Source organism: Gracilinanus agilis, chromosome 3, assembly GCF_016433145.1.
Source record: "Gracilinanus agilis isolate LMUSP501 chromosome 3, AgileGrace, whole genome shotgun sequence".
Taxonomy (NCBI): domain Eukaryota; kingdom Metazoa; phylum Chordata; class Mammalia; order Didelphimorphia; family Didelphidae; genus Gracilinanus; species Gracilinanus agilis.
Window position 1 is genome coordinate 73080998 of NC_058132.1, and position 26301 is coordinate 73107298.

The window sequence follows — 26301 nt, forward strand, 5'->3', positions numbered from 1 at the left end:
AGGAAGGAAGGAAGGAAGGAAGGAAGGAAGGGAGGGAGGGAGGGAGGGAGGGAGGGAGGAAGGGAGGAAGGGTTCTTGTTCTAAGACTATCATAAGTAAAAATGATGTGTGAGAGTAGAAAGAACCTTAGGTTGGAAATCAGGGGCCCTAGGTACTGCTTTTATTATTGTGATTATTTTAAAAATCCTTATGTTCTGCCTTAGTATCAATGCTAAATCATAAGAGCAGCAAAGGTTAGGCAATGGGGACTAAGTGAGTTGCCCGGGGTCATACAACTCAGAAGTGTCTGAGGCTGAATTTGAATGTAAGACTCCAGGCTGGTGCTCTATCCACTGTTCCATCTAGCTGCCCCAAATTAAAACTTTTAAAACAATTATTTCCACTTTCAGTCCACACTACCTCTTAGGATAGTTTATGAGCCCCCCACCAAGGTTATTATATGCTAGTTATTATTTAGTGTTCAGTAATTTCAGTTGTGTCTGACTCTTTGTGGCCCTATTTAGGATTTTCTTGGCAAATACTAGAGTGGTTTGCCATTTCCTTCTCCAGCTCATCTTACAGATGCAGAAACTGAGGCAAGCGGGTTAGGTGACTTGCCAAGGGTCACACAGTTAATAAGTGTCTGAGGCCAGATTTGAACTCACAGAGATGAGTCTTCCTGACTCTAGACCCAGTGCTTTATCCACTGCATCACCTAGCTGCCTTTATATGCTATATACAAAAATACATTTTCCTTTGCTTATCCTAAATTTGCTTCTTTTAAGTTCCAGAACTATGCATGAGAAGAGGATCCTTGGTAGCATAGGTAGTTTGGAGTTGGACAAAATGACTCCTGACATTCTGTGGTTTGGAACCAGCTCGTTGTGGTATACCTCTTTCTTTCATGAATTTACATACATGAATCATAACCTCTCTCTCGGTCTTTATGATTCTAAATTCTAATTGACCTTTACAATTTACTTGAACATGGAAGCCCCTCCTGGCATTCTAGTTGGAGTTGCAAAAGCAGGCATGTAAATGAGGAGAGAATGGCCTGTAATAACAATAATCAGAGCTATAACCAGGGTGGAGCAACCAGGAGTTTGCTACAGGGCATTAAAATATAAAATACATTTTAGATGGATATTTAAACATTCTAAAAATAATTCTTTTTAAAGACTGCATAATTTTTAAAAAATTGTCACATTCATATGTGATATGTACTCCTTTAGCATTATAGAAATGACTGAGCTTAGCACCTCGTTAACAAGAATAATTAGTTAAAATAGGAAGCTACCAGATGGTATACATTGTTAATAGCACTCATCTATGAGTCATTAGAGTAATTCCTTTGCTGCCTTAACTGAATTCCTCTTTATTATTTATGATATTATTTTCACATCCTGAATTCCAAAGTTGACTTCAGGAAGTATTTCAATTCCTTGCCCTGGTTGCCAAAATTCATAGTTAAAGTTCTGATGAGAATAGACCCCACATTTATAGGATTTTAAGGTTTTTGACGCTCCTCTCCTGTTAACTGAGATCAGAAGTATTGATGTCCCCATCTTCTAGATGAGGAAACTGAGGCTCAGAGAGACATGTCTGAGGTAGCATCAATAATAAGTGTCAAGCCTGGAATTTAACCCCAAGTCTCCTAATCCCAAATCCAGTACTTGTTTCTCTTATATTGCACCTACCTCCATTCCGAAACTGGGCAATGGGTCAGATAGTTGGGAGAGATACTGAGGACCCAGAGGAGGGAGAAATTACCTAAGAGGGAAGAAGCTTAAAGAGGTTTCAGAAAGTGGTAAGACTGATGGGTCATTGTGTGGTTGGAATCCAGTACAAATCGCTGACTCTCAAATTTTGGAGGCAAAGAATCCTCAGATGACAGAGCCATTAGCTATCAGTTTCATGGTGCCCTGTCCCATGCAGACCATCTCTGGAATTCCCTGTGCAATACTCCTAACCAAAGGTCATCCAGAGGCAGCTATATGGTTCAGTGTGGAGTCAGAAAGGTCCTGGGTTCAAATCTAGATTCAGACATTTCCCAGCTGTATGACCCTGGGCAAGTCACTTAACCCCCACTGCCTAGCCCTTACCCTCTTCTGCCTTGGAACCAATACACAGTATTGATCCTAAGATGGATGTTAAAGGAGTTTTGTGTGTGTGAGCATATGTGTGTTTTAAAGCCTCTTCTTGAAGACCTCCAGTACCTGGATTCAAGAAGACTTGATTTCAAAACCAGTCTCAGGCACTTACTAACTGTGTGACTTAGAGCAAGTCATAACCTCTCTCAGCCTCATTTCTTTTATCTGTAAGATGGGCATAATAATAGCACCTACTTCCCAGAATTATTGTCAGGATCAAATGTAATAATATTTAGAAAGTGCTTTTTAAACCTTAAAGTACAGGTATTCCTTCTACATCACGACTTTCCCCATTGCAGGTTAGATATATTGTGACTTGGCATAAGAGATTAAATGGGAATTGGGGGGAGCTTTGTGGAAGCTATAGATGACACAAGAAGGCCAGCAGATGATACAGAAAAAGTTTAGAAACTCAGAAATGCATAAAATATATGGATAATATTATATAATATCAACATGTTTTATCTTTTAATACCAGAAATAGACATAATTTCTTTCTTAAAGTTAAAATAAGTAAAAAGTTAAAGTTTACTCCAAAAATGCAAAAACTAGCAGATGTCACCCAAGGCTAGAAATGTAGACATATCTTTAAAAGTTTAGTAATAGGGGCAGCTGGGTAGCTCAGTGGATTGAGAGCCAGACCTAGAGATGGGAGGTCCTGGGTTCAAACATGGCCTCAGATAGGTCCCAGTTGTGTGACCCTGGGCAAGTCACTTAACACCCACTGCCTAGCCCTTACCTCTCTTCTGCCTTGGAACCAATACTGTGTATTGGTTCTAAGGTGGAAGGTAAGGGTTTAAAAATTAAATTAAATTAAAAAATAAAATTAAAGTTTAGTAACTCATAAATGCATGCAAGATTCTATAAACACCCCTAAAAGAAAAAGAAAAAATTCAGACTGATACAATGGGGGGAGGCAAAATTTTTATGTGAATTTTCTAGCCTGTGGGAGCACTGCACCTCTAACACCTACCATGTGAAAGGGATATTTGTAGCGTATAAATTGTTTCAGTTGTTTTTCAGTCATGTCTGACTCTTCATGACCTCATTTAGGATTTTCTTAATAGAGAAACTGGAATGGTTTGCCATTTCCTTCCCCAGCTCATTTTACAGATAAGATAACCAACAGGGTTAAGTGACTTGCTCAATGTCTCAAAGCTAGTAAATGTCTGAGGCCAGATTTGAACTCAAGAAAATGAATCTTCCTGACTCGAGTCTGGCAGGCTATCCATTGCACCACCTATAATTGATAGCTCTACTCAATAATCAAATATTTTTAGATTGGGCTCATTCAAAATCTAGCCTGACATCACCAGTAAGTTAGACATATCTTCTATCAGATGGTTATGCCTTCCTCCAAGTCATTGGGGAAAAAGAAGTGTTAGTTGGCACAAAATGGCGGACACATTCCTGGGGCATTCCTCTGGAGACTTTGCTCTACTGATAAAGATTCATTCTTTGGAAACTGCCATTCAATTAGTTTCAAATATGCTTAACTCTACTCACCTAGCCATCCCACATCTTTCCATTGTGCCTACAGTTTTTCTGGTTTACCCCTTCAAGGAACAAATGTCTGCCCTTTTTCCAGAGACCTGGTTGGTGAGTTGGGCTGGAGGTTTTGGAGTCCATAGAACCAAGATTCAAATTCTGCCTCTACCACTAACTAACTACCTGTTTGATACTCGGCAAATCCCTTAGTCTCTGTGGACCTTAGTCTTCACCATCACAAAATGGGAAGATTGGCCTAAATGGCCCTTAAGGCTTTTAATCTCTGATCCTATGTATGGCTTCCAATCATTCCTTTCTCTTTAGGGTCCAAAAAAAGAATGTCATCAAGACAGCCCCGAAACCCCAGCTGGTAACTACACTAGAAATAAATTAGACAATTGAGCTCAAAGAACTGAGCCCAGGGAGTCGTTAGCAGTCCTAGACTAGACGCCTCAGCTGTTGTCTGCCTCCAAATATACTCTGGTAATCGCTCTTCCCAGGTCTTTGCTCCTAGGAAAGCAGTGTGTTGTCAGGAAAGGGTCTTGGGGTTCAAAGAAATGGATTTGAATCTCAGCTGGGCTCTTGAGAGCCTGGAAGCCAGGAAGTCCTGGGTTCTGGTCCCAGCTCTCACACATCTCAGTGCCTCAGACAACCCTTTAAGACTAAGTTGCCCAAAAGGGGCAACTGTAATGGGAAGAACTCCCTCACTGTGGACTTCCAAATGACTGAAATCACATTCTATTCTCTTTGCTACTTATTAGCCGTGAGATCCTAGAAAGAGCAAAGCATTGTAGTGTTGCGAGGAGAACACAAGACAAGGAGTCAGGAAACTGGGGTTCTAATCCCTCTTTGGACACTTCATTAGCTGTGTGATCTTAGACAAGGATGTGTATCTCTCACTTTCCACATCTGTAAATGAGAATAATTATACTGGTGCTACCACCAGCGAGGTGGCACAATGGATAGAACACTGGGACTGGAGTTAGGAAGACTTTTCTTCCTGAGTTCAAATCCAGCCTCAAGACACTCACTGTATGACCCTGGACAAGTCACTTCACCATGTCTTGTCTCAGTTTCTATATCTGTAAGATGGGCTGAAGAAGGAAATGGCAAATCAGTTCCATATGTGCCAAGAAAATCCAAAATGGGATCATGAAGAGTCAGACACAACTGAAATGACTGAACAACGGCCCACTTCCTAGGTGGGAACCCATATATATTTCTCTACATTTCAGAATGGTTCAGAAAGTATAATATGGTACTTACAGCAATGTGTGTGGTCATTATCGTCACTAGGTGAGGTCTGGGGACATCAGGGAGAGCAGCCCAGCTTAGAAGCCTTCTACGGTTGGTGTATAGCAGTTCCTAGCTAGTAACTATCACAACCACAATGTCTGAAGCCAGGATCTGAGTGGAGGTCTGTGTTTGTATTGCTCTGGCTAACACCATTGGTCAGCTGTGGTGGCAGATGGCCATCCCTGCCTGCCTCCATGGTTAACAGCTACACCGACTGCCACAAGGAAGACTAGTGTGAGCAGATACTGGAGATGGTGTTGTGCAAAGTTAAAAGCACTGAACGTAGAACCAAAAGACTTGGGTTTGGGTCTTGGCTCTGATATTTACCAGTTGTGTGACCCTGGGCAAGTCAATTCTACTTTCTGGGTCTTCATTTTTTTTATCTATAAAATGGACATAAAAAAATACTTGCATAATTGACCTCAGAGTTCCTGGAATGACTTTCCCATAGAGAATTTTTATATCCCTTTGTTTTGCAATTCTCACCTATCACTGTAAATGTTATGTGTTAAGAGTTCTCTGGGTCTTATCTGCCTCCTAATCTGTAAATCCATGGAGGCACAAATCTCCTCTTTTTTTTGTCTTTTTAAAATTAACTTTTTTTTTTCTCAATTAGAAGTCATGTCTTATCTAAACTCTGAATCTCCCTGAAATTTAACAGTGTTTTCTCTGCATACAATGAGTTCTTATTCAGTAGTTGTTGAATGAATGAATGAATGATGCTTTTCTTTTTTTTTTTCTATAAGCAAAGCACTTAATTAAGATCTGAAACAAAGTAAATTACAAGGAAGGGAATCAAGTAGTAAAAAGCATTCTTGGCATCCATACACAAATAGAAATAATCTCCTAAACTTCAAAGAGTTATAACTTAATTCTCCTTTAATCCCATGGATTCCCAACATTAAAAAAAAGACACTTGAGGACTGCACTGCTTCATTGGTAAATGCTTAGCCTCCAGGAATTTCTTTTCTGGGACTCTTGAGGCAGACTGAACAACAGTTGGAACCCCTTGATGTATCACACTTTGAAAACATTTATAAGTGTTGTCCTATCTCCTCCTTCTACTCAGTCTTTCAGCTTGGTGAGGTAGATAGGAGTGGGATCATTATCCCTGCTTTGAAGCCTGGGAGAGCCAGAGAGAAGTGAAATGTCTGTGGTCACATTATGAGAATTTATTTTTCACATACCGTATTAAATCTTCTATCAGAGCTCTGGAATTGAAAAGCCTGAAATCATTTCCTGTATGGTAGGGAGAATTATGGTATATTTCTGGGTCTGGGGTCTGGGTCAGAGATTCCATCCAGCCTACTGCTTTTTGCCTTCTCTTTGTCTTTAGGAATTCCAAAGAATGCCTTCTTTTTAAATAGAATTTAAAAAAATAATAAATGAAGGGGAGGAGGGAATTGCTTCTGTGGATTTTTAAGTTTAAGGCCATGTCTATTTCTGGGCAGTTAGGTGGTTCTGTGGACAGAACATGAGGGCTAGAGTCAAGAAGACCTGAGTTCAAATCTGGCCTCAAGATATTTACTAGTTGTGTGACCCTGTTGGCCTCAGTTTCCTTATTTGTAAAATGGAAAAGAAAATGGCAAACCACTCCGGTTTCTTTGCTAAGAAAAAAAAAAAAATCCCAAATTGAGGCATGACGAGTCAGACTAACTGAAACAGCCAAACAACATCTTTCCTTGTCTCCTATGAAGCAGCTCGTTCATATCTCTTTTCACTTGTCAAACCATTTTGAGTAGCACTAAGCAAAAAATTAAAAATTTGATCATCTTGTCCTATCGGCAAAAGCTTCCTGAATACTCAGGCACCCACAATTGAGTTCTTTCTGTTACCCTTTTCACCAATATGCTAAGTGCTTTGCCAACCTAGATCCTTAAAACTAATTGATAGACAACTGAAAACTACTATTCCTATAATTTTATCAAGCAGGAAACTGAAGAATAGACAGTAGCTTCCTGGCCTCATAGACTATTATCTTCACCCCAGGACTATCTTCCTCCATCTATTTATTGACAAAAATCACTTAGACTACTTAACCTCTGAGAATAATCCGGAAGAGACAGAGCCAAAATGAAATAGGATAAACAAAGCACAGGGTTATCAGTGGAACCTTACTATCCTTAAGTAATAAAGTACATTTCTTTTGTACTTAGAGGTTATTTCCCCTTTGCATCACATGGTTTCTGTTTTTAAAGTAAACTTGAATGATTTCGGTTATATTGACTTACGTAGCTATTCCTTTTTCAAGATACTAGTAAGTAGGTGACTTGTATACGCTGGCGAGAGAATGTTCGGGGGTGTGCTAGAGCTAGCACGTACGGATCAGGAGAGCAGATAGTTAACATTTCAGCATGAACATCTATACCTCGGAAATTGGTGAATGCTACTAAATTAGGGTTTGATTTATTGTTTTGTTGATTTCTTTTTTGAAAGATATTTTATTTTCCCAATTACATGCAATAACAATTTTCAACATACATTTTCCAGAATTATAAAATCCAAATTGTCTCCCTCTCGTCTTCCCTTCCCAACTCTTAGAGATGGTAAGCAATCATTTTGTTGATTCCTAAACTTTAAAAAATGATGGAGAGGGACAGCTGGGTAGCTCAGTGGATTGAGAGCCAGGCCTAGAGATGGGAGGTCCTGGGTTCAAATCTGGCCTCAGATAGGTCCCAGTTGTGTGACTCTGGGCAAGTCACTTAACCCCCATTGCCTAGCCCTTACCATTTTCCTACCTTGGAACCAATACACAGTATTGATTTTAAGGCAAAAGGTAAAGGTTTGGGAAAAAAATGATGGAGAAATGATAATGTTGCAGAGTAAACTTAAAAGGATTGAGTTTCAGTTGTTAAACATTTACTGGCACATCCCTGGGTTTATTCCTGTTTTCCTGAAAAACTAACAGAAGCCTGACTAAGAAAAATCTGACATGAACTTAAAGAAGCTCTGCTGGTCCCTTGATGGTGGCTACCGAAGACACCATGAATCACTGTCCGGCAGAGCCCCCGTTTGAAATTAAAGCACCACCCTCAGAACCCATCCTTTTCAACATCTACCTTTGCTAGCAATTCCCCAGGACCACTGTTTGTCATGCCTTGGCAGAGAGAAATGGAGATAATATAAGAGTCAGTAGAGAAGCTGCTGTGGCCATTGTCTGGGACCAATGAGCCTGAAATCTTCGGCATTGAACTTGAGAGAGACAGATTCATTCCATGGAGCCTCCAACTGTCTGGAGCAGCCAATCTGAAAGGCCACCGGAGATGAAAACCAGCATCTCCAAGACCAAGGTCTTCCTCAACCTGGCGGAAAGGGCAGTTGGTTTTTTAGGGGAAAGATTTCTGTTTCAGGCTTGGTATCACTCTCACTTGTTCTCAGCCACCCGGAAATTTGTACATTTTTTAGTGGAGAGAGCACTAACTTGGCATCAAGAGAGAACTGAGTTCAAATCTCATCTCTTACATTCATCACCTTAGAGACCCATAAGCTCTTATTTTTCCATTTCCTCATCTGTAAAAAAAAAAAAAAATGGTGTTGGGGGTAGACCAAAGTAATCTTTAAGGTTTCAGTGTCCAGCTTCAAGTGAAAACATTGTGACAATGTTCTGGCAGAGCCTCGTGAGACTGACCATTTTTCTTTTAAGCATGAAAAGGGAACTATCTGGTAATGCCAGGAAGTCCTCTTTTCATTCCCACGGAAGCATGGCCCAGAGGTTCCAGATTGAACTCAGAAGCTAATGGCCATTTTACGTGTTTGTCCTTGTCCATCTAAGGGAGTTGAGGGAAGTCTTGATCAGTTCTTGGAAAAACACTATGCATTGGTTGACCATCCCCATAGACAAATCACTGAATTTCTCTGAGCCTCAGTTTCCTCATCTGTCTTATGGGGATGTCAGGTCTTCTGATACCTTCTTCATGGGATTGTTGTGGCAAAATAATTTTGTGAACCTTAAAACAGAAGCCATCATCATCATCATTATCCTCAGAGTGATCTTTGGAGACAAGAGACCTGGATTTGAGTCCTGATCTACCAAACATTTACTGTGTAAAAACCATCCGGTTTCCCTTTTAGGCCCAAATCACCTCCCCTGCAAAGTGGGAGATTTGGACTAGAGCATCTCTAAGGTTTCTTCCATCTTTAATGTTCTATGTGTTCTATACATTGTCAGCTTCACAAAGTATTAAATGAGTGAGGCATAGCTAGATAGGAAGGAGTTCATCTAAAAAAGATCTAAGGGTAGGTAGATGACTCAGTGGATAGAAAGCCAGGACTAGAAATGAAGATCCTGGGTTCAAATCTGGCCTCAGATGCTTCCTAGCTGTGTGACCCTGGGCAAGTCACAACCCCAATTGCCTAGCCCTTACCACTCTTCTGCCTTGGAACGGATAATTAATATCTATTCTAAAACAGAAGGTAAGGGTTTAAAAAAATAAAATAAAAAAGATTTAGAAGTTTAGGGAACTGGGAGCATAAAATCAATCAATAAGCATGTAGTAAGCATCTATTGCTTACTAAACATTGTACTAGGAACTGGGGAAATAGATAACAAAGAATGAAACCATCCTCACTCTTACATTCCTTTGGAAGAGATAACATGTGCCTGTTTAAGAATATATAGAGTAAATACAAAGTAGTTAGGGAGGGAGTGGGCAGCTAGTTTACTCAGTGGATAGAGTACTGAGCATGAAGTCAGGAAGATTCACATCAGATTTGGCCTCAGACCCTTATTAGCTGTGTGATCCTGGGCAAATAGCTTAACCCTGTCTACCTCAGTTTCCTCCTCTGTAAAATGGGCTAGAGAAGAAAATGGCAAACCTCTCCAGTATCTTTGCCAAGAAAACCCTGAATAGGGTCACCAAGAGTCAGACTTGGCTGAAACAACTGAACAGCCACACAGGGAGGGTTCTAGAACTGAAGGGCAGAGAGGTGGTGCTTGAGCTGTTTCTTGAAGGAAGTCAGGGATTCTATGAGATAGAGGTGAGACCATGCAAAATAATAGGACAAAAAAAATGCTAATGTGATCTCTTAAGCTACAGTTAGATGTGCCTACTCGTGTAGGAGGAGAGAGTTCTGCTACAGTCAGTCCTGGTGTTGGATTTGGAGTCAAACAACCTAGGTTCAAATTCTAACTCTGTTCCTCTGTTCTTCCTATGTGACAAGTGACATAACTTCTATAGTTCTCCGTATCCTTACCTGTAAAATGAAAGGATAGGGCTAGATGGCTCCTGTGGTCTCTTCCAGCTATAAATCTAAGATCTTTTATTTTTAAAATGTTCCAGTAACATCTATATAGTCTTATAAGTGGTATACTGTAGAGTGATGTACAATAGAGAGTCAACATTTAGGAGCAAAGTTTGAAGGTTGTGCCAAATGTCAGAAAATGCAAATGAATAATGCAGAACCTGGGAATTTTGTAATTATAAATGATAAGCCAAAGTGTAAATCAATTTAAATCCTTAAAAAAACTAATCTAATCTAATGTGCATTTCTGTGCATCAGGTATTAGTGAGGACTTAGATAAGGAGATCTTGAAGAAGGGCTTTAAGATTGCAATCATACCATAAGTGGTTCAGTTCAAAGAAATAGGGATGCTTCTCTGCTCCTAAGACCAGAGAAAAGGATATTTGAGAGGGACTAGATAGCTGCCCTTCAAATGTTTGAAGGGAGGTCACGTTGGAAAAGAGATCAGACTTACTCTGCTCAGCTCCACAGTGCAGAACTAACCTTAGTAAGGAACTCAAGAGCTTGGCTCCTAGAGTAAAAGTCACTTCTGGGAGCCTAGAGAGAGGGGTTGGTGACTTGTGAGGAAGAGGAGGAGAAAGCAAAGCAAGAGGAGAGGCACTTGGGAGGAGCAGGAATGGGAGTGGGCACTGTTCTTTTACCAATGAAGACCAGGTTTCACCTGCTTTCTCTGGGTCTGGGAGAGGCATGTTCCATTCTGCCTTCCTTCTGGTAGGTGCAGAGTTGCCCTTGCTACTCCCAGAGCACCAAGGCAGAGACCTGGCTAGCAGGGATGAACTTTGCCTCCCCAAGAGGGCCAAATGTTGAATTCCCCCCAGAGCGTCTGGCTTCTCTGCTGTGTTTTATGTCTGCCTCAGCTCTCTGTGTCCTCCCATGGTCATGCATCTTTGCCTTTGGGTGTCCCTAACCTGCTGAACGAATCCAGGGGTCTCCATCTTCCCAGGTGGGGGAATCTTCTTCTTCTCCTTCTTCTTCTTCTTCTTCCTTTTATTTTTTTTTATCATGACGCCTGTTGCTCATAGGTACAAATCAAATGAAGAATATGTGTATGTGAGAGGCCGCGGACGAGGGAAATATGTTTGTGAGGAATGTGGAATTCGCTGCAGGAAACCAAGCATGCTGAAGAAACACATTCGCACGCACACTGACGTCAGGCCCTATGTCTGCAAGCACTGTCACTTTGCTTTTAAAACCAAAGGTAAGAGACGGGGAGCTTCCGCTCCCTTCCTGTGTCCAGGCCATTCCTGCCAGAGAGGAAGCCCTGGCCTCATGGGACGAGCCAGGCTGGCTTCTCCCAGAGTCCAACCAAGTACTCATGCTGCTGAGCATCAGCTCTCTGGGCCCTGGGGAGTTGGCGCCAGCCAAAAGTAACCCTTTCAGCTCTCCAGCCACATTCCAGGAAGGGGCTTCCAGCCATTATCAGGGGAGAAGGAAAGAGCAGGCAAGAGGGCTCCCCGTCCCAGAAACCAGCCCCTGATCCATTCATTCCATCCACTCAGGTTGGAACGCATCCTGGCAAGTACATTTCCCTGACTAACTGTGCACCATGGCTTTCTTGGAAATGGTCATAGTTTTCTCCTCATCGTTCCTTTCCTTTGCCATAGCTCTGGTGGTTTCCCCAATGGTCCAATAAAACCTGGCATCTATACTTAGTCACAGAAGTCTTGTTATTGTTGGAAGTCCATTCTGCTCCAATCCACAAAGTTCATGGCAAGCAAAGTTCGCCCCCATCCTCACCCTTACCCTCCCCCATTCCCATATTCTCTCCACCTTGCCATCCCCAACTCACCTTCTCTCTGCCCAGAAATGCCGATGTCTCCTCTCCTTCTTCTCAATGCCCCATCTGTCTCCTCCCCACTGTCGGCCATAATTCACTCTCTTAGCCTGGCTGCAGCATGCAGGTGGTAGCTCGGGCTTGGGCTGGGGTGGCATGGAGATTAGAAGAAGAGACAGGAAGTGGGCAGTTGGGGCCAGCACCCATGTCTATCAGGGCAGAATGAAGAAGGCCTGGAGTAGGCAGAGGCAGGCTCTAGGCACCCCTATTCATGGCAGTACCAGATGGCTAATAGCCCAGGGCTTAAGAATGGGAGCTGGATTGAGGGCCACACAAGACACAGAAACCTGCCCTGAAGGTCAGTGTTGTTCATGACTGCATGGCTGACCGTTGCATGGTCTAAGTGAGGAAGCTGTCCAACTTTCAACCTGCCCTCTCTGGGTTGCAATCTGCTCATCTGGAAAAAGAGCAACTCGGACCACCTGATCTCCAAAGTCCCTTCTGGCTCTAAAAGTCTCTGCTTTATCAGAGTAAAAAGAATAAGCTCGGGCTCTGTCTACAGAGGGCTTTTCCCTTCTTAAGTTAGGCAACATTGGAGTGTTAGAAGAGCTCTGGATTTGGAGTCAGGACAGTCTTGGGTTCAAATTCTACCCTTGATACTTATTAGCTATGTGGCTCTGAGCCAGTCACTTAACCTCCCTGGCTCTCAGTTTCCTCATCTATAAAATGAGGATAACAATGATAACTATAAATTTTAGTTCATAGTACAGGTGGAGGAAGCCAAATGAGATCATATATGCAAAGTCCCTTGCAAATCTTAAAGCACTATATAATTGCTATCATCATCATCATCATCATCATTATTATTACTATAAGCAAGGGGCAGCTCAACCTGGTTCTCCTCACATTGTCCAATCCCTACTTCATTCTGATCTCTAACATCCCAGAAGAAGCCGTTAACACTTTGCCCAGCTCCAGGAGGCCACAGAAAGTGGAGGGAAGTTGGAGAGAGGCAGGCAGTTGCCACTCACTCAGGATCAGCTTCAGAACTCAATGAAGAGCCATTCTGGGGAAGAGGTTTCTCAATCTCCAATATTGTCATGAAAGTTTCAACCATATCGCTGACTGGCTGGCTTCTCCTATTGGACAAACAACTCCCCCAAATTGAAAAAGATGGCAGCAGCTTTGAGGTTCTCACTGTCACTGTTTAGCCCATTCAATTCCATTTCTTTGCTCTCTTCCTTTCCCCCCATTTCTTTTAGAGCTTCTGGGATATGTTTTTATCCTCTTTTCTGGTCTTCTTCAACTCTTTAAGGTTACTGTGATTTCCTGTGGCCCCTTTTTGCTCTCTTTAGTCCTCTGGCTTGCACCTGGCATCAGCCCGGGTTGCCTAAGATGGATGTATCCAAGATATCTCTTTTCCCATGTTCCTCTTAAGTGGAGTCATGACAACAGGACTTTTTCTCCTCTGATGCAAGGGGCCAGTCATCTTCCCTGGTTGACTAATCTTCCATTGACCGATATCAGCAAGCAGTCAGGAGAAAGGCTTGGTTTTTTGTTGTTGAAGATTTTTCTTCAAAATCTTCAGAGTGCTACTCTGATCTAGTCACTGTGACATCACACCACCACACTTGAAATCTTCTCTTTCTCTTTGGCTCTCTGGGAGAAAGTGGGTCAATGCAATAAGCCCTGCTTTCCATGGATCGCCTGGATTGGGGTAGCCTCTCTGCTTTCTCTCCATTCCCACCTGGTGTGTGACTCTCCCAAGAAACACCTCTTTCTGGTCTTCTTGATGGATCAGGATGGACAAGTTATCATTCCCATCACTCCCAACTAGAAAACTCCTTTTGGCTGAGCCTTGGCCCAAAAGCTGACCACTTCTGCCAGGAGCAACTATGAGCTTGTTCCCTTCTCAGACCTTCATTGGTGAAGCCATGTCTCCAATAGAACCAAAATCATGTCAAATCTGCCTGATGGAGCTTCAAACCTGCCCCTCAAACCAAATGCAGGAGGCATCCTGCCTCCCTTTTTTGGTATCCCACTTTACTTTGGAGGTACACTTCTGCCCCTTTCCCATAGGTTGTTGGCAGTTTGGTTTTGTGAATTGGGAGATGGTATTAACTAATCCCTGACTAGATAAAGTATTGGCTTATACCACTCCCTCCCTCCCCCAGTGGAAGATGACTTTAATAAGGGACTCTGGAAGACTGAAATGCTTTTGAGGCTCCTAAAGGGCTGAATTTTAAATGGTGGAATTTCAGACATTGTGACAGGTAGTGGCAGAATTGGACCTCATGGATGACTGATGACTCTGGCTAAGGCCAGCACTGTTCGGCTGTTTGGGGAGGACAGTGTCCACATGCTGAATTTGCTGGTTCTGCCTCCAAGGAGCTCCCTTGTTACTCTGTGAAGAGTGATGGCCATACTTTTGAGAGCCTACCCCAAGGATATAGAGTCTAAGTGATTCCCTAGGACTGAACTGGCATCCATCAAGTCTTCTTCACTGTCATCATGGCTCACCCATCTCTAGTACTCTTTCCTCCTGGGCTCAATACAATTCTGTTAAATGAGCATTTATCAAGCTCTTACTGTTTGTCAGTGCTGGGGGGATACCAAAGTGGAGGGAAAGGGGTGGCATGGGGGAAACCATCCCTGCCCTCAAAAAGCTTCCATTCTGCTGGAAGACCTTGCATTCTACTGCTCTGTCTGTCTTTGCTTGTTGGTCTGCTTCTCTCCCTTGTCTTCCTGTCTGTCTGTCTGCTTTCCTGTCTTGGTCTCTACGTTCAGATAAGTGAGGTTGACTTAGCTTCTCCAAGAGCTAACTGAAGAGCTTTTGGCACAGTATTTAGAGGCCAATGGCAGTAGCCCTGGGGAGGGCAGAGCGATGGGAGCCTGATTCCCCAGGCTGGTGTTGGGATGAGGGGGAAAGGGGTATATTTGTACAGGACCTTGAGGCTGGTATAGAGCCCTTTGGTTTTTGGTCCTCAGGCACCGTACTATAATTGACCATGATCTTCATCCTGGGCCTGGGCAGATTCTGCCCTTAGGCTGATACCCCAGACTTTATTATTAGCCACTGTACTTAAGTCAGGAGTGGTCTCTTTTCTCCAGACAGCTCATCCTTTCTCCATTTTCTTGACTTCCTCCTCCACCCTTGGGATTGGATTCTGGAACAACCACAAAAGACCCAAGCCCTTGAAATCTCTCCCCTCTGAAAATTGGAGCCTATCTCCTTCCCAGGAAAGGAATAGCTAAAACTGTAGCTGAACTTCTCAGCCAAAGGACTGTAGGTCCAAAGGAGCCCACTCGAAGAGGATGATGAAAGGAAGAGAGGAAGGGGAAGCTAAGGTTGTGACTCATCTGACCCACTTCCTCCACCTTTCCCAGGTGCCTGCTTTTATTCCTCAATCCCAACCTTAAACTTGGCTCCCTTTTTTAAAAAATGATTCAGTTATTAGATTCCTAACTTCCAGAGAAAATGACACTGAAACTTAGCAAGGAAATGGGTACCATCTAATCTGCTTGATCTGGAGCTGGGGTCATTGGCAGTGGAGGCAAGAAGCAAGAGTGCTGACCTGGGACTCAGGAGTCCTAAGGTTTTACTCCTGCTTCTGCCCCACTCCTTATTGTGTGACCTTGAGCAAGTCACTTCCCTTACTTGGGTCTCACTTTCCCCTAAAATGAAGAAGTCAGACTAGATGGTCCTTAAGGTCCTTTCTGGCAGCCCTCAAAACCATGAGTCTCAATTCACATTCACATCCTCTCCTGATTCCTCCTTAGTGGTCCTGATAGGTCAATCATTTCCTTAACCTGCCTCAACTCCATTGTCTTCCCTCTCTGACTGGGGGCCAGATTGGAAAGGTTTTGAGGGTACTACTCGGTGTTGCTTTGGTTCTACAGCAATGAAGTCAGAATAAAAATCTGAGTCCACTCTCAGCTCTTCCATTCTCCAACTCTGTCACCTTAGACAAATCCCTTCCTTCTCCCCTGGCCTTTGTTTCCTTCTCTGTAAAATGAAGAGTAAGAATATCTGGGTCAAATCTCAGCTCTTCAGTTCTTCGGCTGTGTGATCTTGGAGAAGTCCTTTCCTTCTCCCCAGACCTGTTTTCTTTTCTGTAAAGTGAAAAGGCTGGGCTAGATTAAGGACACTCCTAGCTCTAACAGTCTATAAATATAAGCCTACCTTACTACTAAGCTGTGCTTTTGTTGACCCTCTCCAAATTTCTTACTGGGATAATGACTGGTCTTCTTGAGCTGGTCCATGAAGTGAGAATCCCAGAGGAGAAGGTCTGGGAGGCAAAGAGGGCCCAAAGTGTTCCCTCCTTCTTATCTCTGGTCAGAGCCAACTATGGCCCATGGGCCTCTGGGTGTCCTATCATGAGTCATTGTGTCTGGTTAAGGGCATCACAGCAGGTTTGGACTGGGAGTTTACCTTGCATAGTCATGATACTGATTCTGCCCAACCAGGTACCATGGTATCCAAGTGGCCAACCAAGGAACAAGGCCATAGATGGATGATAAGTAGGAAAGAGTCCTGAATCTGGAGTTCAAGGGCCTGGACTCATACCCTCACCTTTCTAATTACTACTAACATGGGGCCAGCCCCTTCTCTCTGAGTTTTTGCTTCTTCACTGGTATAAGGGTGTTGGACTCAATGATTTCTAAGGCCATTTCCTTCTCAGAATCCTATATGAGATGGGAGCTGAGAAGCAAGAGAAGTCATTGAAGTCTAGGAGGGTGAGAGAAGACTTCCCAGAGGAGCTGAGGTTGTGCTGGACCTTGAAAGATGGATAGATCTTGGATGAAGAGTGAGCAGGACAGGGAATCTCAGACAAGGGGAACCGTGTACAAAGGCATGGAAGTGACACTATGCCCGGTGTATTGTGAGAGACAATAAGGAGAGTTTGAAAATGCAAATGAAGGGGAAAGTGGGGCTATAAAGAAGGGCTATCTATATAAGAGAGAAAGATTCAAAATATATTTCCTGGAAATTCCCCTCAAAAACAAAAGGATGAGGGTCAAACTTTCTGAAAAATAACATACATGATCTTGTTACTGAGGAAAAGGGTGGCCATTTTGAAATCAGCCTTGGGGTTGGCATTCCTGGAAGGAGAGGAGTGTCTCTCCCTTCACCATTTACACCATTTTGCAATCATTCCCTTCCTCTTCTACTGTTCCCTAGTATTATTCCTCCATTAGTTTCCCAGGGTCTACCCCAATCTGTCCCTCTTTTTCTCCTGGAGACATCTGCTCTCAATGTGTTTGGTGCAGCCAGTCCCACTCCAAGGGCCCTGGCCAACTTTTCCTCTTCCCTCCTAACCCAACAATCCCCTCCACCATGGTAGAGTTTTGAGTTTCTCAGGCAAAAAGCCTGGTTCTTATCTCTCCCAGATGGGGATGATTGTTTGATTCAATTCAGCTCAGCAAACACTGATTAAAAGAAGTCTTTAGGTGAGCTCTAGGCCAACTGAGCAGCAGATACAGGGTCTAGATAAGTCATAGTCCCTTCTCTCACCCTAGGCGAGGAGCCATATTGAAGGTCTTGGGCTCCAGAGTGGAGATGGGAGAGGAAGAAAGAAAAGAGAAGTCCTCTGGTGCCAGGAAGGTAGTGACAGACGGTAGGCAAGCATGATGGTGACCCAGAGAGAGGAGAGATTGTGAGAGCCATAGAGGAGTGGTACTGTAGGCATTCTGAGCAACCAGCATAGAAAGGAAAGAAAGAGATGGCCTGAGCCAAAAGTAAATGGGAGTCAGATAAAAAGGAAAAATTCATTTCTTTCTTCTTCTTTCTTCCCAATCTCCAGTCTGTGATATTGGTACTGATGGAGGAGGTAACAAAAGGAATTCTCCCCTTCCTCTCCCTGTAGCCTGAGGGAGTTCATTATAGCAACCTTATACAACATTATACATTATAGCAACATTATAGCAACTTGGAACCTCATGGTTCTAAGATGTAAGACAGCTGTGAAGCAATTTAATGACTTTGTGAATGACCATACCATTGGCTTGGGCTGGATGTAGTCATCCACAGAGTAAACAACACACTTCACAGTTTATCTGCAGCTGCCCTGAGACCAAAAGAAGGACTCGAATATCTTTCTGGAACGCATGTCCTCCCTCTACAGGTAATCGAAAACTGGGTTAAGGCTGGGCTGATCACCTTCCTTAGATGGAAGAGGGGAAAGGGGAACAGGACCTATGGACCTAAGTGTCTCCAAGAAAAAGCCTAGTATCTTTCCTAGATAGCTTACCTTTAAAGACAGAAATTCATTTCAGATCTAAACCCCAGGACACCCTAACCTCAGGACCCTGGGCTGAGATTATGCTTCACCAATACCTGCCCCAGTAAAAGAGAAATGAAAAACAATTTAGAAGTTCTCTCTCTCCCTTTCCCTTTGCCTCCTCCCTCCACTTGTCCCCCAAAGGCAAGCACATAACAGGTCTGCCTTAGCAAGATACAACCAAGGGAGGGCAGAGACCTCAGGAAAGTGCCTAAAAGAGAAAAGACCGTGATTCTGAGCTTGGAATACTGTCTAGAAAGATTCATCTGCCCTGAGTTGCAGCAGGGGGTCCACAAGAAGGGAGCTGGTTCTAGAGAGGAACCTTGAGGCTTTATCTGCCACCTTGATCTGTCCTTTGAATCTAATGATGAAAGTGGACCAGGACACATTCCCCCTATCTCACCCCAATCCTAGATACCTAGCCTTCATTGAGGGGAACTTCAGTTATAGGGTTGGGTGTTTTTCCAAACCTGGAATATAGGGATATGTGTCCTGGACTATGGGAAAATTTTATAGGAGCAAGAAGACCCCGCTAGAGATGAGACTCCATGCCTTAGCTGGCCTCATTAATCATGGTGGCAATGGCCAGCAAGCTCACAGCAGGGGAGCTTTTAACTTTTATTTTGTTTCTTTTTATTTTATATTCTTATTTCATACTCTCTCTCTGACTCTCATCTCCATTGCCATCCCACCTCATCCTCATCCCAATCTTTCTTTATCCCATCCTACTCCACATTTATGCTACCCCTACCTCTTCCCATCCTCTCCATTCCCACCCCTACTTCCTCCCATCACCATTCCACCCCGATCCCCCAATGTCATCTTTTCCTTTATTTGCCCTGTTTCACCCAGTCGCCCTTCTATCTTCATCCTACCCCTTTCTCAATCGATCCTCTAAGCCAGCCTTCTCAGCCTCTCTCATCCTTATCCCAGCCTTCACTCACCTCAGCCTCATCTGGTCCCACTTCATCCCGTCACCATCTCATTCCACCATGATGACCCCGGCTGATCCTCATCCTGCCCTTTCATGGATTTCCTCACCATCCCATCCTCACCCAACATTTCCTCTCCCCACTCTCATTCCATCCTGCCTCACTGTATCCCCACTCCATAGTCACCGTACTCTGTCATCATCACATTTGCTCCTCATTCCCTCCTTGGGCTCTCCTGTCCTGCTGTCATCCTATCTCATCCCACCTACCCTCATCCTGTCTGGAATCACTCCATCCTTGGCTTTCCTCATTCTCTCTTTCCCCATCCCTCCCCATTCCTAGGTTCCAGCATCCTTTCTGGTGGTAACTGTGACTGAATTTCCACATTTAGAGATGATGTCTCCAAAGCAGACTGCTCTGCTCTGCTCACTCTACCTTAGGTCCCCCCCCCATCCCTGTGCCCCATCTCCCACTTCCCCCATAACAGGTTCTGATCTAGTCGAAGCTCTACAGATGTTCCTAGGGCTGGTTCTATGGAGATGCCCCTCCCCATAGCATCTCAGGCGGGAGGCCCCTCTCCCCTTCTCCCACCAGCCCCTCAGGAAAGAGACACTCTGACCTTTGCATATGTCTATGCTTCCTTCTAGGGAATCTGACTAAGCACATGAAGTCCAAGGCTCACAGCAAAAAGTGCCAGGAGATGGGGCTGCTGGTGGAGCTGGAAACCGAGGAAGGTATGATCCCCTCAAGGTCTGCCTGTGCCCAGCCCCTCCTAGGGGAAATCCCTGGCCCAGGATCCTGGTCAGAGCTATGCCACTGCCTTTGGGCAATAGTATGGGGCAGCATTAGGGACACTGGACTGGAAGTCAGGAGACTTGGTTTGACACTAATCCTAGCTTTGACACTAATTTCCTAAATAGCCTTGGGCAAGTCCCTTCCCCCTCTGGGCTTTAGTTTCCTTCTCTGTAAAATGAAGGAGATGGCCTAGCAGATCTCCAAGATGATCTTGGCTTAGATGATTTCCTAGATATCTCCAATATCCAGCTCAAATATGCTGTGACTGATTGTTGCCTCAGTTTCCCTCTTTGACAGTCCATGGTTCTGTGCTTCAGGCTCTCTGTCCTCTGCATGTCTGTGCTTCAATCTGGAGGCACAAGTTTGGTGATCTCTAAGCTCCCTCCTCATTCAAAGCCTGGCTGATTGAGTGAGTTCCAGCAGATGGTATCTTGAATTGAGCATGAGTGACCCCCAGTGGCAGGATCACTGAAACTCTCTTCCAGGATCTCTGGATTGCCCATTTCCTAGCTTTTCTAGTAGCCTTTCTGTGGCTTTTCTTCCTGCCTAGAAAAGAGCATTCTGGGAAGAGAAGGATGTGCCGACAAAGATTGGGGGTGTGTGGGGGGTGGAGGATGAGTTGAGAATAATCCATCCCCTTCCAGAGGCTTCAGAAGTCAGCTGTCTAGCAGGTTGCAGAATCACAAAGAATGTTAGAGTTGAGTGGGCCCTTAGAAATGGTCTTGTCTACTTCCTTAATTCGGTAGAGGAGAAACTGAGGCACAGATATTTGCCTCCCTACCTTTCTCTCCCTCCCTCTCCCCTCAATCCACCCAGGTCACATAGACACTGAAACTACGAGTCTGTGATTTGTTCCGAGAGTCTCCTCAGCCTTGTCCTCCTTACCCCTACGCTGAGCTGCTTCCCACATCTGGACTTTGGGCTCAGTTCTGAGGCCATGTGGGACGGGAGGGAGGAGGAGGAGGCTTTAGAAGCAAGGCCAGTGGAGGGTGGCCAGGGCAGGGAGGGGACTAGAGACCCTATGAAGGTTGCTTGAAGGAACTGGGGCCATAGATTTAACCTGGAGAAAAGAAAACTGAGTTGTGGTGGAGCAGGCCGAAACCCAATCCCTGGCTCAGGTATCCAAAGGCCTGTTTGTGGAAGAGGGATTAAGCTTGTTTTCTTTGGGCTCCCAGGAAAGAACCAGGAGCAATTAAGGGGAATTGCCAGAGAGATGGATTTCAACTCCATAGAAGGGCAGGCTGCCTGCTCGAGGAGGTAGTGAGGTCCCCAGCGCTGGCAAGCTTTAAGAACTAAACGTGTTTCTATGTGTAACTGAAAAAATAAAAAAGGAAATAGATTAATTATTTTAAAAGTATAGGTTGCATGTCAATTTGTCGGGGTGGGATAGAGGCTATTTCTGCTGAGATATGAGCCACACCATATACTTTTTTTTTTTTCCCTTAATATCCTTGCCTCAATACTGGGTACTGGCTCCAAGGCAGAAGAGCAGTAAGAGCGAGGCAATGGGGGTTAAGTGACTTGCCCAGGGTCACACTCACACAGCTAGGAAGTACCTGAGGTCCCATTTGAACCCAGGACCTCCTGTCTCTAGGCCTGGCTCTCAATCCACTGAGCCACCTAACTGCCCCTGAAGTCTCTTTTGATGATGACATATTGGGATTCTGTGGCATCACTTCCCTGGGCCTCAGTTTCCCTATCTGTAAGTGGCTGGGCTTAGACTATATGCTGCTGGTGACTCTGATGGTTATGGTGAAGCCCCTAGACTCGTGACATTTGATGTCTCTGATCATACCTGTGGCACAAGTGGGGGTTCATTTTGAGGCTGGTTCCGCTTCCTCCTAGCTCCAAGCTCCAATATCATTATCATCTAATCCCAGCCTTCCCTAGCCTCCACTTGCACATAAAGAAACTGAGATCCAGACAGGTTAAGGAGCTTTCCAGAAAGTCACACAGCGAGTTTAGACCCAGAAGGACTCGGCCCTCAATTCCAAGCCCAGGATTCTTTCCGTGACCCCATTAAGCTCACAGCCACAGAAGCACTCTAAATGCTAGGGGCTATTTGATGCCAGATTGCCATCTAGGCCAGAGCTCAGTGGGGCATAGGTGACCAGGAGGCTTAGAAGCACAAAATGTCAGAGCCAGAAGGGACCTTTGGGATCGTCCAAGCCAAGCCCCTTCTTTTCATAGAGGAGGTGGGCCAAGCACCATTGTGCTGGACATTCCTTCAGAAGGTCCCCTAGTTGGAAGGATGCTTCTCTGTTGCCTGATGGTCCAGCATATCAGGGGAAGGAGGGAACCCGGGACCCAGTGGGTGGGTAGGCTTGACACACCTGGCCTGGTCTGTGTCTCTGACCTGCTCTCTCTCTCCTTCAGGAGCCAGTGACGACCCCTTCCAGGATTCCGAGGGGCGGGAGGGCTCTGAGGCAGTGGAAGAACACCAGTTTTCTGATTTGGAGGAATCCGACGAGGATGAGGACAATGAAGATGACGAAGAGGAGGAGGAGGAAGAGGAGAGTCAGGATGAGCCCACTCTGAAGCCCTCAGAAGGGCCACTGTCTGCTGGACATTCAAAGGTTAGCTCTCCACCAGCTCAGGATAGAAGCCCCCGAGCAACCCCATCTTTGCCCCAAGACGTTACCTCGCATGACCAGCCCACAGCAAGCTTAAGATTGGAGGCGAGATGGCCAGCAGACTGGAGCGACGCTACCACCTGCCAGAGCCACTTGTGTCTCCACCAGCCAGTTCTGATGTCCCAGGAGCCTTTAGCTCCCACTGAACGAGTGCTGGCCCCAAACCAGCAGGGGGGGATTTTAGCCATGGGTCCATTATTGAGCTCCCAGGCCACATCCCCCAGAAGGCCATGGTCCCCTGGCAAGGAGCCCTGCAGCAGCAGACCCATGGTCCCCCGAAAACACTCACTAACCAAAAATGAAAGTCCTCCCCAGCGCTTTGCACCCACTGGAGATTTACCGTCCTTCCAATGTGGCTCTCCCGGGAGAGGGATTTCCCCTAGTCCATGGATGGTGTCTCCTCTCAGGTGCATGTCACCTTCAACTCACTTGTCCCCAAGAAGAGAACTATCCCCACGAGCCTATCTCCCGCCAGAAGGCAGGGTCTCTCCAGAGAGGAACTTGTCTCCTAGTCAGGAGATGATACCCATAAGACATTCATCCCCTAAGAAAATGTCTCCAGGACTTTCTGAGTCCCCCCCACGGTACCCACTGCCAGGGAAAGATGACTTAGCATTCATAAGTGGCACAGCAGCGGATGAGCAAACCCTGGGCAGCATTCCAGTCGCTCAGCGTGGTCTCTTCTCTCAAAAGCCTCTACCTCACAAGCTCCTTGGCAAAAACGTGGAGACCTCTGAATCGAAGACGGTGAGTTGTACTCTTTCATTGGATCTGGGGGGTGGGGATCATCTTCTTAAGGGAGTATTTTTTTCTGCAATTAGGACATTATCCTCAAGGAAATAAAATAAGAAAGAAATTAGGGAGTCTGGAGTTATTCTCTGAAGTTCTGTCTACCCTGAACAAGGTCACAGAAGCAGCCCCTCTCCATGGGTTTAGCATCCGGCCCAGGTACTTGGAGTTTCCAGGCTTTAACTGCTCACATGGACATGTCAAAGAACTCATGCCATACTCTAAAACTATCAGCACAATCACCATTCATGCCCTCATTATCACCACCATCATCAACATCCTCACAATTACCACCATTGCCATTGGCATGATGGCCATCTCTTCCTGTAACATTATCGTTACCATCATGACCACTATCCCCATTATCACCACCACCATTGATTGCTGCCTTCACCAACTCTGTCACCATTGCCATCACCATCAGTACTATAACCACCAGGATCGCCATCATCATGGTGATCATTGCCATCATCACCATCATCATCATCACCATCAAAACCACAACTCTAACCACCACCACTATCACTGCCCTCACCAACTCTGTCACCATTACCATCACCATCAAAACCATAGCTACCAGGGTCACCATTATCATGATGATCATTGCCATCATCACCATCATCATTATCATCATCAAAACCACAACTCTAATCTCCACCACTATCACTGCCCTCACCAACTCCGACATAATTACCATCGCCATCAATACCATAGCCACCAGGATCACCATTGTCATGATCATTATCATTATCATCATCATCATCATCATCATCAAAACCACAACTCTAACCACCACCACTATCACTGCCCTCACCAACTCTGTCACCATTACCATCACCATCAATACCATAGCCACCAGGATCACCATCGTCATGGTGATCATTGCCATCATCACCATCACCATAACCATGACTCTCACCACCACCACTGTTACCATCACCATTGTGTAGACCACCATCCCTTCACTATCATTACCCTCACCATCACCACTACCATCACTGTCATCATCACCGTACTCTCACCCCCATCACCAGCTCTGCTGCCACTACCCTCACTACCACCACCACTGCCACTTAGTAAGCCTTTCTTCCGTGTCTACTGGCCTGTGGTCTGCTAAGTCCCAGGCGGTTCCTATTGTCTAGAACTGAGCTGTCAAACTCATGGCAGTCAGCCAGTACTCCCGGTAGGCCTGAACCAGATTAAAATGTAATTGGGAAACATCTAACAAAATAAATGAGAATATAGTACAACATAGATAATACCAATTTGTGCTTTTCTATTTCAACCTGCAGCCAGCAGAGATCCATAGCAATTTAAGTTCCACTCCACTAATCTAGAACCTAGCTTTATAAGACAGAATTTTGTCATATCTCTGGTCAGGGAATTAAATAATTTTTATTCAGATTATCTTCTTGTTTCTAATAGAGATCTTTGGGCTGGGGAATAGATGAGGGGAGCAGGCTTCAGCCTGGTGTCCAGGCCACAGTTTAGCTTTTGGATTTCCGATGGCACCCCATCTCAGGGGATCTGGGGGAACAGAAAGGAATGTGAGGGGTTAAGTCTCCCACAATGGCATCCCTGAACCTGCTGGCCATATGCGATGCCCCGGGCCAGCCTGAAGGCCTGGGCTTTGCTATATGCCAGGTCTGTGACCTTCATCACCCTGTGATCCCCCGTTACTCCCCCTAGTGATGAGCCTACTGTCGTGCTTATCCCTTGTGTGTGTGTGTGTGTGTTTGTTACCCAATGCAGAAGTTGGAGCCCAGAAGCCCAGCCTGCTCACCAGGTCCTGCTCACCCGTTTCCCTTCAGACCCTTCTCTTCACTTCATGAATTCCACGGCCACCCCCCAGGCCGGACAGGAGAGAACCTCTTTAGCCATCTCCCTCTGCATTCCCAGCGCTTAGCCAGGACCCCCTGCCCCATGATCCCCATCGGGGGGATCCAGATGGTCCAGGCCAGGCCCAGCACCCATCCCACGCTGATGCCCGGGGCCGGGGTGCCGTGGTCCACCTGCTTCTTTGGCGGGGGCAGCGACCTGACCAACTCGCGGCAGGCTCAGGAGAGAAGTCGAGAAGGCCCACCAGAGACGTCCTCGGCGTCTGTGTCTCCAGTGGCCAAGGTCTCCAAATTCACTCTATCCTCAGAGCTGGAGAGTAGCAGCTATTCCCTAGAGAGAATGAGGACTAGCGAGGGTCAGGTCGTGCCCCCCTGGGAGGAACCCAGGATCGGAGGAGCGTCCTCGGAGACCCAGGCTCCGGCCCTCACGGACAGCCCCGGCTCTGAGCCGTCTCCCAGGCCGGCCAAGAGGCCCAGCCCCAAGGCCGCCCGCGGCAGCCCCTGCACTGACTCTGAGACACCGCGCACTTTCCCCTCGGCGATCCCTTGCCAGACGTTGGACCGGAGCAGCTCCACGGGCTGCCTCATGGAGCCGGCCCGGTGCCCCGTCCCCCGCAGGAGGAACCTGTCCGGGGAGCTCCGGCCGTCGGCCGGCCTTCGTCCCCGGCTGGGCTCCCCGCCCTTGGAGAGCGAGGGTCCCGGACCAACCCCGCGGAGGCCGGAGGACGAGGCCGGAGGAAGTCCCTAGGTCTCCCCCCAGCATCCGCATCCGCGTTAGGCTTCCAGTATAAAGGAACAGACGTTTCCGACACTATTTCCTGCAATATAGTCATCACACGCAGACGCACTCTCACTCGCGACCAAACTCATGGAAACATCCCTTGTTGAGTCGTCCCCGTCTGGTATTATCTTCCCATGTATGCAGTTACTCGTGCCTTTTCTGATACCTTTTTTTGCTTGAAATGTTTAAAAGGAAAAACAAATGAGGTGTTTAAGGCGTGAATATTTTTGTAGAGTTTTTCGAAGGGGGTTGGTTGAGCGGTGTCCTCTGCCGTCGTGGCGAGCTGGAGGGCCCCCGGCCCCGCGCCAGGGGCCAGGGGGAGGC

The 26301-nt window shown here is 45.7% G+C and overlaps 1 protein-coding gene across 1 annotated transcript in view; it reads left to right on the top strand.

Moving 5' to 3' along the window:
• Positions 1–25944, top strand: part of HIVEP3 (HIVEP zinc finger 3) — an 81880-nt gene extending 55936 nt beyond the window's left edge. The window contains exons 5-8 of the mRNA XM_044668764.1: positions 11177–11352; positions 19789–19875; positions 22313–23316; positions 25111–25944. Coding sequence (XP_044524699.1) covers positions 11177–11352; positions 19789–19875; positions 22313–23316; positions 25111–25944 — 2101 coding nt within the window. The remainder of the gene's footprint in view (positions 1–11176; positions 11353–19788; positions 19876–22312; positions 23317–25110) is intronic.
• Positions 25945–26301: the final 357 nt, after the last annotated feature.